The sequence below is a fragment of the Anser cygnoides genome, chromosome 4, assembly GCF_040182565.1.
Source record: "Anser cygnoides isolate HZ-2024a breed goose chromosome 4, Taihu_goose_T2T_genome, whole genome shotgun sequence".
In the NCBI taxonomy this organism is placed as follows: Eukaryota; Metazoa; Chordata; class Aves; order Anseriformes; family Anatidae; genus Anser; species Anser cygnoides.
In genome coordinates this window covers 30,956,241-30,970,773 of record NC_089876.1, presented here as the reverse complement: position 1 = coordinate 30,970,773, position 14,533 = coordinate 30,956,241, and the positions used below count along the sequence as shown (strand labels likewise).

At 44.7% G+C, this 14,533-nt stretch overlaps 2 protein-coding genes and 1 long non-coding RNA gene across 14 annotated transcripts in view; 1 reads left to right on the top strand and 2 right to left on the bottom strand.

Annotated features, from left to right (window-relative positions):
• Positions 1–1,750, bottom strand: part of LOC106041884 (uncharacterized) — a 52,769-nt gene extending 51,019 nt beyond the window's left edge. The window contains exons 1-2 of one of the 3 annotated variants that reach the window (XR_010831395.1): positions 1,548–1,750; positions 1,375–1,453 (exon numbers count right to left, since the gene is read on the bottom strand). This is a non-coding gene — a long non-coding RNA (uncharacterized lncRNA). Of the gene's footprint in view, positions 1–1,374 lie in introns of all 3 variants that reach the window. The other 2 variants (XR_007167298.2, XR_007167299.2) reach the window with 2 other exon arrangements.
• A 58-nt stretch (positions 1,751–1,808) lies between these two features.
• PAQR3 (progestin and adipoQ receptor family member 3) overlaps positions 1,809–14,533 on the top strand; it is a 29,416-nt gene continuing 16,691 nt past the window's right edge. For 2 of the 4 annotated variants that reach the window (XM_066996590.1, XM_048074495.2), the window contains exons 1-6: positions 1,809–2,135; positions 2,221–2,383; positions 3,221–3,376; positions 4,120–4,317; positions 5,574–5,664; positions 6,025–6,169. In XM_066996590.1, the coding sequence (XP_066852691.1) occupies positions 1,951–2,135; positions 2,221–2,383; positions 3,221–3,376; positions 4,120–4,317; positions 5,574–5,664; positions 6,025–6,167 (936 nt within the window). In that variant the 5' untranslated portion in view covers positions 1,809–1,950 and the 3' untranslated portion in view covers positions 6,168–6,169. Of the gene's footprint in view, positions 2,136–2,220; positions 2,384–3,220; positions 3,377–4,119; positions 4,318–5,573; positions 5,665–6,024; positions 6,170–6,959; positions 7,438–14,533 lie in introns of those variants that run through there. The other 2 variants (XM_048074494.2, XM_066996589.1) reach the window with 2 other exon arrangements.
• The window catches only part of BMP2K (BMP2 inducible kinase), a 104,570-nt gene continuing 98,702 nt past the window's right edge, over positions 8,666–14,533 (bottom strand). For all 7 annotated transcript variants that reach the window (XM_066996578.1, XM_013190541.3, XM_066996579.1 and 4 more), the window contains one exon: positions 8,666–14,134. In XM_066996578.1, the coding sequence (XP_066852679.1) occupies positions 12,705–14,134 (1,430 nt within the window). In that variant the 3' untranslated portion in view covers positions 8,666–12,704. The remainder of the gene's footprint in view (positions 14,135–14,533) is intronic.

Here is a 14,533-nt window from a genome sequence, read left to right as displayed (position 1 = left end):
CATTCTCATTAGCAGGATCCCACTATTTTGGTTTAGAGATTTCAGCTTACAAGTGCAAAACGTTGACCCAAACAGGATGCTTTCCTATTTTTAGTGCAGCTGATTGAGGTCAACTGGAAAGTGAACTGTTCTTCCACCTCAGAACAGAAACATCTAGCACTGTAGGAACTATTTCCCTTTCAAGCAAGCTGCAACATAATGTCTTCATAGCTTCCTAAGATTTTGTTTCCTGGAAACTCTGGTATTTGAATTCTCAGCCCTCCCGTGAACCCATTACATATGAGAGTCACCGAGCCATCTCCTGAGTATCAGCCAACTTAGCACTTCTCTCTGCCAGGTGTTTTCTTACACTGGACTTCCCTGTGTACTTAGTATGACTCTGCTGCCTACAGAAGGGATATCCCGTGCTCCATCCTAAACATAGCCACGTGAGCTTTCCCTGTCTCTCTCCTCCAGTCACAACTATGCCTAGGGATCCTTCCGAATGTGCTTTGTCTGCGCATTCTTAAAGAATTTAATATTATTACTTTAATATCCAGCTAGGGTAAAACGTGAAGGAGAGAAGCCATATGGAAAAGAAGACAGAAACAAAGAGGAAAGAGCTATTTAAAGGTGTGCTTCTGAGATGTCCCAGAAAGGTGAACACAAGAAAATTAAAGCTAAGGCTGCTGAGTTACTGATATGAACATGCTTCCTCGGGGTACCTCTGCAAAGTCCTGCAGTACATACAGGAGAAAAACGTACCCAGCATTCAGACCAGCTAAAGAGGAGGGAAAAGGCACGAGGAACTGTCAGCAGCTCTGCAGAGGTAGGAGGAACAGAATTTCAGAGCATTCATGTGCAGAAATCAAATTGAATAATAGCTTGAAATATTCAAGAGCTGTTGTTGACCAGAATGAACTTAACTGGTATAAACAAGTGGTGTAACATGGAAGTTTCTGGGTTACGCATCACAGCTGGTTATCAGGCTATTTCTGGGACTCAAACACCTGGTCTTTACGGTCATTCTCAGATTTCAAATGCCCCTCATCCTGGGTCTTTTACTTCACCATACAAATCTCTCTGCCATGGGAAAATGCTCTGTTCTTGTCACAGCACCTCAGTGAAATATGTCCACATTTGGTTTAAACAAGAGAAAAGACCTTTGAAAAATATAGCATGGTGCATTACCAGAAGGGAGGAACAGCTCAGTGAACAAGGAGCACCACTCAGGACAATTGTTTTTAACTTCAGAGACAGATACGAGGATAGGGGTCCAGTTAACACCTACTAATGCTATTTTTGGATAAAATAAAAAAATAAAACTACTGACTCTGTGTGCTTATTGGCATGGTGCAACGGGCACAAACCTACAGACAGCACTCTCTCTCTTACCCTCAGTAGCTGTTTTTTTAAATAAAAATTGGTAAAGCAAATCCTCTGGAAGAGTCTTCTTCAGTCCTAATATTTTATACTGAGAGTAAACAGGAGAAAAAGAAGACGTTAATGGTATATAATCGTTGTATGAAGTAACCAGAGGTTCCTCTTGCAGGGGGCGAGGCTCTCACCAGCCACCCCTTCTCAGCACTCCGAGCTCTACGCTGCCTGCTTTGAGCCCACATTTCCTGCTTATTTGCTAACTTTGGACCCCTCTTTAAAAAACGTTTGATTTTAAAGCGTTTTTGCCTAAGCTTCTCAGCGATAAGCGCCCTTTCTTTTACGACCCCCCTCACGACAGCAGCGCCATACCGCCCCCCAGAACCCCCCTGACGGGGCCCAACGGCCACCCCCGGCGGCCGCCCCGCGCTACGTCATCGCCTCGCGCCGCTGAGGCGGGCGGGTTACGGCCGCCGCCAGCCGGGCCCCGGCTGAGGGGAGCGGGGCTGAGGCGCCGGGCGGGCGGCGGTCGCGATCGTCGCGACAGGCCTGCGGGGCGCGGGCCGATGCGGCGGCGGCGGCGGGGCGGGCGAGATGCAGCAGAAGCTGCTGCGGAGCTCGCACTACATCGAGCTGGGCGGCTACCAGTACTGGCCCATAATGGTGCCCCGCGACATTCGCCTGTACACGTACGAGCAGATCCCCGTGTTCCTGAAGGACAACCCCTACATCACCGACGGCTACCGCGCCTACCTGCCCGCCCGCCTCTGCCTCAAGAGGTGAGCGGGGGAGGCCGCCGTGGCGGTGGGTCGGGCCCCCGGGCTGCCATCCCGGCCCGAGCCCTGCTCTTCTTCTTCCCCGCAGCCTCTTCATCCTCTCCAACGAGACCGTCAACATCTGGAGCCACCTGCTCGGCTTCCTACTATTCTTCGCTCTGGGTGTCTACGACCTGGTGGCCGTCCTGCCGGCGGCAGGTGCCTCCCGAGAGGACTTCGTCATCTGCTTCGTCTGCCTCTTCTGCTTCCAGGTAGCGCGGCCCGGGAGCCAAATTAATGGTGCCCGCGTCCACAGCGGGAGCGCTGCGGGGCCTCTGATGGTCCTTCTGCGTAGGGCTGGAGCCGGCCCGGAGCAGGACAGGCCGAGCTCAGGCCTGCCGTGCTTTAAATTCCATTCTTTGTGAAGGTAACCAGCAAGCTCCGTGGTGGAGTTGATTTTGACTTCTTGAATGTAAGAATCAAGTCAGGAGGGCTGAGCATGGGTCAGCCTATAACAAAATCTGCAAAGAACAGCCAAGGCTGTACTGCACAGCTTCTGTTGGGTGTGGGGTCCACATTCACTAGCATGCCTGCAGCTGGCTTCAGTTTCTGCTGAAAACAGCAGCCATATTTTGATGCCAGTCTGGAATCACAGCAGGGTTTTTATTCTAATCTTTTACCCAAGATGAGCAAGAGCTTGTGTGCTTCAGATTAAATCTGTACTCAGCACCAGTGATAGCACTTCGCATCATGATTTGACTGCCGAAGCTCTATTAGAAGACACTACCCGTAAAAAAAGTGTGTACGACCCTGCTTCCGTGTGTACTAGAACCTTTTTGGCCTCGTGCTCTAGGCCACTGTACCCTTATTTTGTTTGCTGTGCAGCCCATGGTTATCAAGTCTTGCAAAGTTTTTTATTTCTTCAGGCCGCTAGAGAAGGTTGGGTTATTTTCCATTGACTACTGGCAGATATCATGATTGCCTGCACAAAGTAGTACTGCAAAACAAGTAACAAGTGATTTTCTGCTCTAAGCTTCAGAGTTGAAGCTTGCTGTAATCCCTGTAAGTTACCAAGAAATTAATGTGTCCGTGTTTCAACATGTGTATAGGTCTGTATGCTTTGTTCAGTGGGATATCATCTCTTCTGTTGCCATCGTTCGGAGAAGACCAGCCGGCGATGGATGGCCTTAGATTATGCGGGAATTTCCATTGCTATCCTGGGCTGCTACGTATCAGGCGTGTTTTATGCCTTTTACTGTAATAACGTAAGTCTCACTCACATTTTCATATGACATTTAGTTCCTGCGGTCTCACTGCCGTGGCCTGCATGCCTCAGGAAGGGGGTTCATTGCATCATGTCCAAGTGGCACATTAGTCAGGAGACAGTGATGGGAACTGAAACAGGTTTTGACACAAGCAGAACTTTGTTTGCAGAAGTGACAGGTAAACGTGGATATTCCTTTCAAGCTGTCAACTGCACACGTCTCAAGACAGCATTGAAAGTTATAGAAAGTCAGCGTAAACTTGACAGTCATGCCTTTGTCAAATGCATGAGGCTGTTTATGGGATGTATCCCCATCAAAACTAATTCAAATGTTTCCAACTGAATATCTCACATGGGGCAGAAACAAGCTTATTTTGCTTTGGAGTCTTAAACCATGTCCACCTTTGTAACTCCCAGTTCCCTGTACAAGCAGTGCACTGAAAGCACTGAGCAGGTAGTTGAACCAGTTCTCTTAGGCAGGGTTATGTTTAAAATGTGTTTTAGTGAAGGCAGTGCTTGAAATCAATGTTCTACCAACTGTACCTGGGCAATAGAGTCCCCTCCCCTCCCTTCCCTTTACTTTATTAATAAGAATATATTCATTCAGTGTTGTAATTTGTGGTCTCAGAAGTGACAGGACAATGATGAATCATTGCGTTTAGTAACGTGATCTTTCTACCCAGAGTTTGCCTTAACATAAGATGAGAAAATACACAAACTTGCTTTTGTTTCTTTTTTCCTTAGTACTGGCGTCAGGTATACTTAATCACTATGTTGGCAATGATCCTGGCAGTATTTTTTGCTCAGATTCATCCCAGTTACCTCACACAACAGTGTCACAGACTGCGCTCCGTCATCTTTTGCTCAGTGTCTGGCTATGGAATTATTCCTACAGTCCACTGGGTTGGGCTCAACGGCGGCATTGGTGCATCTATTGTACAGGTAAAAGAAAATAATAAGGAAAGAAGCATTCCTTTTGCTTTTCACTTGCCATCTTCCCTGAGTCTCTTAGACTTTTGGAAATAAGGGGGATGTAGAGGTAGTGAAAATCTCTTAAGAGCATAGAATTCCTTTGGATGTAACAGTCCAAATGCAAATGCTCAGATTTACTGAAAGCCAGTAAACAGATTGAGTAGATTAAATTTTTACTGATTTAAAACTGCATCGTGAGAAGGCCAACTGGATACCAAGGCAACTGTGTGCTTGCCTGAGGGGCAGAGCAGTCTGTGCAGGTAGGCCAGGGCGAGGCTTGGGAGTCAGCTGGCGCGTAGGAAGTGGTTGGTCAGGCTACACAAGCGCCTGGGGCTCTCTGCCCCTGCAGTTCCAGAGGAGGAAGGAGCCATAAGACCATTTTCTTCCTCTTCTGTGCCCTGGGCTTGTGGTAAAATGAGTATTTGCCTACACAGTCCTCTGTCTCGCGTGCAAATCTCATTTAACATCGCTGTGAAGTTATAAACTATTTTCCCATTCTTGTTTTACCACTTAAAATCATGGTTAAAGGTTGTCCAGCTCTGGAAAATAGGAAGCACAGCACTGTTAAAAGAGGTGAAGTCTGCCCCAAGGTGTAAACTCCAGGAATCATTGTGATTACCCAGCGACCTAATTGTGCTGAAGAAAACCTTTGCTTTTCATAGTAAGCACTAAGAGTGCAAGTACTTAGACTACCACTTCAAGAAGACTGGCTTCTAGGGTGGTGGTTTAGCCTGGTCCAGAGCACCTGTTGAATCTGGAAGAGCAGCATTTACAAATAAGCGGCTTTAGAACTGGTACTGAACACTGGCCTTCTAAAAATCAGATAAGCAGTAATTGCTACCCCCACCCTCCCCATTTAGTTTGTCTGGGTGTAACAGAATGGTAGATATAGTACTCATTTTGTTTCCATAGCTGACGAAAATGCTCTGCTTCCAGTAATTAAACTGTTACAAAAACCAAGTCATATGAATGGGTTGCTTTCCAGTGGCTAGTCCTTTTTTTTCTTCACGGTCTCCTATGTAGTATTTCTGTGGCCTTCCATTCAGTTTTTTTCAAGTTTTGGCATTAGCTCCTCAACTGGACTCTGTTCTATTCAATAGATAACAAAGGCAGCCAAGTTAAAATTGTTTGGTCTTGCCTTTTGCTTTTTTAAATAGAGGTAGAGATTTTTTATTATTTTATTTCTATCTTGTAACAGAATAGAAAAGCTTCATTTTCTTTTGCAGGAGTTTGCTCCGCGTGTACTTGTCATGTACTTCATTGCTGCTGTAGCTTTTCTCTTCTATATTTCCAAAGTTCCTGAAAGATACTTCCCAGGTAGGAAATCCTGTGGTTTTTTTTGTTGTTGTTTTGGTTTTTTATGCAGTTCAGCTTCCTACGGTGTCTCAGTCTCGGCTGTGAGTCCCAAAGTTATTGAGAGAGAGCAGGTTGACGATGTTCTACCTTGTGTTCTTACATAGAGCGAAGCTTTGTGTGTATTTGCATCAAAAGAAGTGAGAAGCTTTGCGTGTGTTTGCATCAAAAGAAATCAGACAACTTCTGATCAAGTTTGTTAAAGAACTTACACTGCCTCCCAGCCAGCTGAGTGTATAGTGAGCCTCTGAGGAGACAGCTTGCATTGCACGAGTTAATGCCAAACTGAACAACTTAACAGCTTGCCCTTTTTGTTCCCCGCAGGACAGCTGAACTACCTCGGCTCCAGTCACCAAGTGTGGCATATCCTGGCAGTGGTCATGTTGTACTGGTGGCATCAATCGGTAGTGTACATCATGCAATACAGACACAGCAAGCCCTGTCCTGAGTATAGCGTGGACTTGTGAAGGTAAAGCAGTTTTTGTACGCATGGGAACATGATATTTTAACAAGCGTAGGGTTAAGTAATCTTGTTTTTAACACATCACAAGGTGCAATTAACCTCCCTAATCTAATTAGCTCCCCCAGAGAAAATGCTGAGTGGTGTAATACTTTCTTGTACATAAACAAGTAGTTATCTTGATACCTGGCACTCCACTAATCTATGCTGCTGCACTGCAGGAACCTCCAGGAGACTGCATTGCCCTCAGGCAGAGTTTTAGAGCAGGCTGGACAGATGTTTGCCCGGTCCCTTTCAGCTGTTTGACAACTGTAGTAGTCTCAAGCAGTTATCAATATTTGTTCCTACATAGCAAGAGATTGCACGGCCTAGCCATGAGCTAGGAAAACCTTGGGCAACCCTATGAAAAGCCGGGTGACACACAAACCCCTGCTGAACTACCAGCCTCATCTGTGCTACTCTGTCCTCTCAGCGAGGGTTGACCCTCCATGGGCTTGAGCTTGCTCAGAGTGCTGGAGAGCCTGCCTATCAGCAAAGCGCTCCTGGAGGCTGGCAAGGTGCTGTTCAGTCCCACCGAAGCTGCCTCAAGTGGGCTTAACAAGCCCAGCTCCCTCAGCCTTCTTCCCAAGGAACGTGCCAAGGAGATGTGGCCAAGAGCAGAGCAATAGACATTTACCGTCAAGTATTTGATCACTTATCAGGTATGGAGAAGGCAGGATACTACCTTCTTTGCCAGTAGGCAGGAGAGCAGTGCTGTCACTGAAGCTCAGTGTTTCTTTATCTCTCCTCCCAACACCAGAAACCATAAATGGAAAGAACTAACTCTGCATTTAAAATTCAAATCCCAGACTTGTGAGCCTTCCCGTGTGATTATGTATTTTTGTGTGTTTTTTTTTTTAAACTTGACCGTGAAGCAAGTTTAAAGTGCACTAATGACTACTACTGAAGCCTGACAAGGAACGTGCAATTATAAAAGCCTGTTTCCAGTGTCATGTGAACAATATTTGAAGAATGTGTGATTGTGTATTGAAAGCGTACTGATTTGATGGTTTGCTTTTTTTTTTGTAAACTAACTACTGTAGCAGTTTTCACTGGATAAGAAAACTGATTGTGAAGTTGTACATTTTTATTATCCTGACAAAATTCCATCAAGCTGCATGATGGTCTTTTATGTAAATACTGAACCTGTAAATAAATGCTGAACCTGTAAAAATAAAATTTATGAGGAAAGGCTGAGAGACCTGGGTCTGTTCAGCCTGGAGAAAAGAAGACTGAGAGGGGATCTCATCAATGTTTATAAATACCTGAAGTGTGGGAGACAGAGGGATTTGGCCAACCTCTTTTCAGTGGTTTGTGGGGACAGGACTAGGGGCAATGGCCACAAAATGGAGCAGTGGAAGTTCCACACCAACATGCGAAAGAACTTCTTCACGGTGAGGGTGACGGAGCACCAGAATAGGCTGCCCGGGGGGTTGTGGAGTCTCCTTCTCTGGAGATATTCAAGGCCCGTCTGGACGCCTACCTGGGCAACCTGCTCTAGGGAACCTGCTTTGGCAGCGAGGTTGGACCCGATGATCTCTCGAGGTCCCTTCCCCCCCCTACAATTCTGTGATTCTGTGAAATTCTGGTTCGCTGGATGTTTGCTTGGGGTAACCTTTTTGTTTTGAATACTGTACTCAAGCATGTCACAAATGACATACATGAACTGCTTCACCACACATTTGGTACCTCCCCAAGGTTTTAAATAAATGGAGAGGCTGTCTCATGACTTACCGAGGCATAGCATGGACTGGCAGGGCATGTATTCTAAGTGTACTACACTAACTGGACTTAAAACTTTAAGGCACAAACTTTTAACAGCTATGCTTGTTTACTTTTGCTCAAGCTGAAGCTTCCAATTAAAATGTGGGGTTGCTTGTAACAAAATTAGACTAAAAAGGGCAATAGACAAAGGACAGAACAACCAAGACATGAGCTACAATGGAGTATGTGTCCTGCTACCACTCAGTCTTGTTACAGATTTTGTTCTTTCTTCAGCTTCCATAATAGTGAAATCAGTACAAACAAGCTCCAAAAAATGCTCTATCAAACAGTTGGCAGAATGGGTCAAATCAAGTGAAAATTATGTCTAAAAGATTAAGTGCAGAACTGAGTCTGAAGTTAAATGGAAACTATACTGAAAGTTCTGGCCACTTTGAAAAGGGACAAAGCTTCAGTTAGTGCCTAGGAATCTGAATGCATCTTTTTAAAACCGTTCTGCAGGAAGGCTTTAAGAGGAAATACTGAAACTAAGAAATAAAAGCAATACATTATCAACAGGTTTTCACAAGTTGAACAAAGATGGTTGTATTACCTGCCCGACTGTCATCTTTAACATGTAAAAAAATACCAACAGTAATCTACAGTTACAAAAAGCAACCAGAAAAAGTAGCATTGCTTATAGTGAATAACTTAAAGCCTAAACGTGAATACTTAATCATGCCATGTTTAAGGAGATCTGCAAAGTCACTGTTACCATGTTTGTTTATTTAACAACTGCAGTATTTTATGATGTACATCAGTTTCACAAAAAAGTTAAAAGTTCTCTGTTTAGTGGTACACAAAAAAGCTTTAGAAACTTGAAGTCTAACAAGAAATGGAAGTGTAGTTCAGGAAAGTGCACTTAAAAGCTGAATGCCAGCAATTTTAAAATAGTTTTTATGCTCTTTAATAGTAGGTGATGCCTTAGTCACGGACTTAGCTATACACACAATTTCCTTGATTTTCCTTTCAAAAGAAGCAGGAAAAGTAACTCAGCAGCCACCCTTTACACTTTTTTCTTTTGCAGATTTCACTCATTCGCTCTTCCTAATTCCATCGAAATGATTGTGGCTGCACTGTTACTAAAAATATAGCATGATGTGTGTGATCACGTGTATGTTTTATATATACTTTTCATATATAAAAATACACAATATAGTATAAAATACTCCAGATAAACTCTTATTCTCACAGTAGCAAATATATCAACTTATTTTCACAGTACTTAGTTTTACTAACTGGGACAACCAGAATTATTAAAAGCTATTTCCTTGCAAGTTGGTTTTTGCAGGTCCCACGTTACAAGTCAGCAAAAGCAATTACGCACATCTCAAGGCTATCTGAGAGTCTGCAGAGAAACTCAACTTCTTGTTTTTCTTTTCATGACCGTCACCATGAAGAAGGACTCCTTAGTACCTCTGACAGAATCTCTGTCCTGAGCAGCCGATTCTGAAAGGTCTATGGTTCAGTCATTCAACACACTGAAAGAACTGTAAAAATTAATTGATATTTTCTGTTGGAAGGGAAGCGTTAGTTCCTTACCTTGCCATCACTGTCTTCACAGACAGTATGGTACAAGTCTGGTCTTTCCAGTACTTCACGTAAGGTCACAAAAGACTCCATGACAAGTGCACAGATGAGCATGCACACACACTGAATACAGGCAAAAGTATACCATGTTCCCCAGCAGTACCATGTTTTGTCTCTGTTGAATCTTAGCTGAATCTTAAACCCAAGCTGCAGACCAAATACAGCATGCCAAGTCAAGCGAGGCATGCTGATCTCTTCTCAGTCAGAAGAAAAAACAATCATTTTCACGTCAGAAACATAAAAATTACGTTTATGCAAAAAGCTGTTTCGTAAGTAGAGTACAAAGAGCAAGGTTTATTAAGGCCAGAAGAAAGCAAGCATCATCGGCCCTAACTCATATGCAACCATTATGCCAGTTTTAGAGTAACTTGGGTTTACGTTTTGCTTTCATCTCCTCTATCAGTTTGTGTACAACCCAACTCCAGCTTTCCTGTAATGAAACCACTTACGAGCCTTCTGTCAAAAACAAAAAAATAACAAAAAAGACAACACCCACCACACAAGGAAAACCTGTTACACTCCTCAGCCTGCATCTCAGGGTCATCAGACAAAAAACAAACCCAACTCCCTCTTCGCTGGATTTACCTGAGGAGTTAGACCAACGCTAGGTCTGTCGGCACACTGCCTTTCCCCTCAGTGTTCAAGGGCGAACCACTGCTGCTCTTAGGCAGTGGTGTTAAGCCCAGTCCCGGTGCACATTGCTAACCCACACCTCCAGCATCCAACAGCCGTGCAAACCCTGATGCTGCTCTTCCACCAGCAAAAGCAGCAGGTCAGTTGCTTTTTTTCTTGTTTCCACCTATCTGCCCCATTTGTCATAATATTCTGTACTAACAAGTGTCTTTAGGCAGGTAAGTAACAGTTCAAAAGGAAACTGTAGGAAGGCAGCTAATAAGCATGCGCATAAAAACAAAATCACAGTTAACCTGAGTATCAGAAAATGCTACAGACTTGGCGTGCGTTTCTTACAGCCTTTGGCATAAAAAAAAACCCAACAGGTGAGAACAGTAGTAATAAAGCCTAAGAAACTCCTGTGCAAATAGAGTTGAAACATTTCTACTCACGTATTCCTAAAAGCTTAAATTCTAAGCCTGAACAAGTCATTCGTAACCAAGCAGAGCTGTAATATTTCTCTTTCACCTTGTCAGAAAAAAAAAATTAATAAAGGAAGATAATCAAAGTGTACAGATACGCATGAGCTAGTTTCAGAATCCAGGACTAAGGGAAACAAACTCACTAGATACGTGAGGCAGCATTTTATCAAACCAGCCCACAAAAGAAAAAAGGGATTTGTTTTTAACATGCCATCTTTAAACAGATATTTAAGGGATCTACCGTGATCCTCACAGATCTCAGGGTGACTGTATAACCAGCAGTAGACTTCAGGAAAAAAAAAAAAGAAAACACAACCCTAAATATTTCACTTCACCTCCTGCTAAGGGGGGGGGGGGGGCGGAAGGGAGGGCAGGGAAAAACAACCTTAAACTTTTATGGTCACCATATGTGAACATCTACTTTACATTTACTCTTCAACATTCGGTAGAGCAGGACATAAAGCTGAGACAAGCAGAGGAACCACCTCCTGCCACCTCCTCTTTAGGATTGCCACGGAAGCAAGGCAAACTGGGTCATTCTGATTTGTACTCGCTCTGCGGTCAGTGTAAACGGCTTGATGCAGGCCGCAAGGCAGCGGGGTGCAGGCCCACCTGCACACGACGCAGGAAGGACATCTCTCCAGCGAGCCTGTTCGCGTCCCCTTCCTTCCCAGCAGCTGCCAGCACTGCAGGCTCCAAGCTCTCAGCCACGTCTCGTGCACCTAATGTCTCGGAGGTACTGTGCAGCAGGACAGGAATCCTGCCTGTAAGGCTTCGTGGTGTGAAACGCAGTTTACTGGTACAGTAGCGATCAGCATCTGCAGGCTACCTGCTGCTTACTGCTTCTGGTCTGAAACAAATCTGGTTTCAGATAAGCTTCTTCAAAGCTCAGTGCATTTAGCAAAACTTTCTTATAAAATACACTTAAGTACAATAGCAGATTCATCAGAACTTGAGAACATTAGGTTACAGTCATTTCATAAAATTATTATTGTTTTAAAAAACAACATGAGTTTTGAAAGAATACACGCTTTCTTTGCAATAAAAATCCAAGAGGAAAAGAAAAGGTGTTTTTAGACACAAACCCCACTTTGTAATCAAATAAAACTGATGGTGCATTTCACAGTCAACTGTTCAAGTCATCTGCAATACTCCATCTGTGCCAGATTCTTACTCATGTAAACCAGCCTCTCTTCCCCAGCGTACTGAGTAGTCTTCAAAGTGCTGCAAACACTGGCTGCATCCCTGCCGGTTTACTCCCTACATTCATACTTTCCATTTCACAAACCATTATATTCTCTGCATCTTTAGTTTTAACTCTAGACTTCCAGTTTGCTATTTTACATTAATGGCACTTACTGTAAAAAAATAATAATAATAAAATTGAACATTTAGGCACACAAAAAAATAATCTGCCTCTCAGCTCTGCAGCTGCATAGATGTCTATCAGGTCCCAAGCCATAGCCACACTCTGGAATTCTGGGCCACAGCCCCTTGAAGACTTGGCTTCTTTATTTTAAAATTAATAAAGGTAGTTTTCATCTAGGAAGCAAAGACTTGACTATTTCCAGCATATCAATCTGGATATTAGTACGTTTAGGTTCTTGGGTCTACTGCAACCGAGACACAAAGAAGAACCACAGTTCCTTTAGCCTACCTGTATATATGGAAAACCTTTCTCATGTGATCTCTGCCTGTCCCCCTCCCTCCACCTCAGCACATCACTGAGGGCTGAAAAGGCAATGCGAAAGTGCAGAATGACAATATGTTCCAGGGCCAAGAGTCAGTGACAGACACTGATTCACATCTGATTCCTCTTTATGTTCTGGGATCCATCTGTCATAAAGGATGCTCCTGAGGAGTTTTGTTTTTTTCTATTTTTCTCCAAAAAAATGATAACAATTGCTATAATTCTGAATTTCATTGTGCAAGTTGGCCATGCCTTCTTTAACTTGAATAAACTATAGCCCAGGTCCCTGTCAACCAGATAAATTACTCCACTAATTAAAACCACTACCAAGTGACCCCGAGAGGTGGAAGGGGGAACCCACTGGAAGCATTTACTGTTTGGAAGGAAACGGAGCTGCTCCAAAGGGATCCAACTCGAGTGCCTGCTGCTGCTGGCTCTGGGCACTCTGCACAACAAGTTCTGTGAAGGGTACTGCACCAAAGTCATCTGTTTTCAGCCCATCGCCACCGTGGACGGCTCCATGCAAGGAGCTCTGCCTAGGCCTACTAGCCACTACTACTGCACCGTGATCCCCGCAGTTGTCACCAAACCCTTGGTGCTGGGGATGCCGCATCAAGTCTGGTGGGTGGAAGGGTTTGGCTCCAAAAGGATCCAGCAGATTCTCATCTGTCTGCAGAGGGTTGGTTCGATCTTTGCTGTCCGTCAAGGAGACGCTTATGTTCTCTTTGGAGTCCGAGATGGTCAGGAACTCATTGCTGCTCTGGGAGTCCCTGCGGCCTGCTTTCTTGTGCCTGCGGGCTCTCTCCGGGGTGCGGTAGTTGGGCTTCAAAGGCTTCTTCGTGGTGGTCGGGGTGCCATGGTGGCGCTTGCCATTGTTCTTCGAGACCTCCTGTTTCATGCGCCTTTGGCGGGACGAAAGTTTCTGCAGGTTTCGCTGCTGCTTCACCTTTTGCTGCTGCTGACTCCCTGTGATCTCTTCAAAAGGAATCAGCCCAAACAGGTCCTCTTTACTCCCGCTCACCCTGGGGAGAAGAGAAGGCTGAAACGGGGTGCAGCCAAAAACATCGACACCCCGCGGCGAGGTGGGCGAGAGGTGAGCCTCAGTGCCCACCAGCTGGCCATCTTGCTGTGACACCTTTTTGCTGAACGGGGCTTTTGTGAAAACATCAAAGTCATCCTGCTCTTGGTTGAGGCTGGGAAAAGCAGTCTGAGAAGGGGTACTTTTGTCACTCTTCTCTCTTGCTTGAGGCTGAAGAGAAAAAAAGGGCACTGCCCCAAACACATCAAATTCTTGGACGGGGCTCGCCTTGATTACAGTAGTTGGCACCTGAGACGTATGCATTAAACTGGGTTCTTTAACTTCACTGACGCCCACGCCACCTCTGAACCTACTGCTCGAGAGCCCTTTCACAGATTTTTGCTTGGTGCGATCAGAATCGGAGTCAGAACTTTGCTTTTCTTCCTCCTCTTCCTCTGCCTCTTCCTCAGAGTCCATGAGGAGAGGCCGGTGGCCTAAGTTCTCTGGTTCCGTATCATTGTCATCGTTGAAGTCTCCATTCTCACCTTGTAAGACTTCCTCATCCTCCTGCTCTTCTTCTTCCTCGCTGCTCTTTGGAGAGGGAGGATCAGATTCAAAATCACTCTCTGACTCATCACCACCTTTTGGCACTTGTCCCTCTGCTGTCTTCCTCCCTGCCCGGGGATCTCTGAAAGCATGGCTCAGTTTTCCAGCCTTGGTTGCAGTCCCGAAGTTATTTCCTTGATTGCTGGACGAGTTATCCATTTGTTTTCCAGGGGAACCTGCAGGTCCAAAGAAAAATGTAGAACAAAACTTTAAATACGCTCCAAAAATCAACACTTACTACACATGCACAGTAGCCACACATACAAGGAGTCAATGAAAATATATATTCTGTGAATACTGAGGGAAATGAGCTAAAATCATATCTAATGTTTCAAACAACACTAATGAAATGGATTAATTGTCAGACCTTATAGCTTTCCTTCTCACACTCAGGACCTTCAGAAACAATACTAACAGGTTTTAGCCAGGGACAAACCACTGGGCAAGGTGGTCTGCAGAGCCAGCTTTTCAAATACACTCATCACCCAGCCGCTCCTCTCCAGGGAAAGAGGAGTCAGTGTGCTTGAAAGAAGGTGTTTTTGTTTTTTAAAACATGAACGTAAAAACATAAAGAA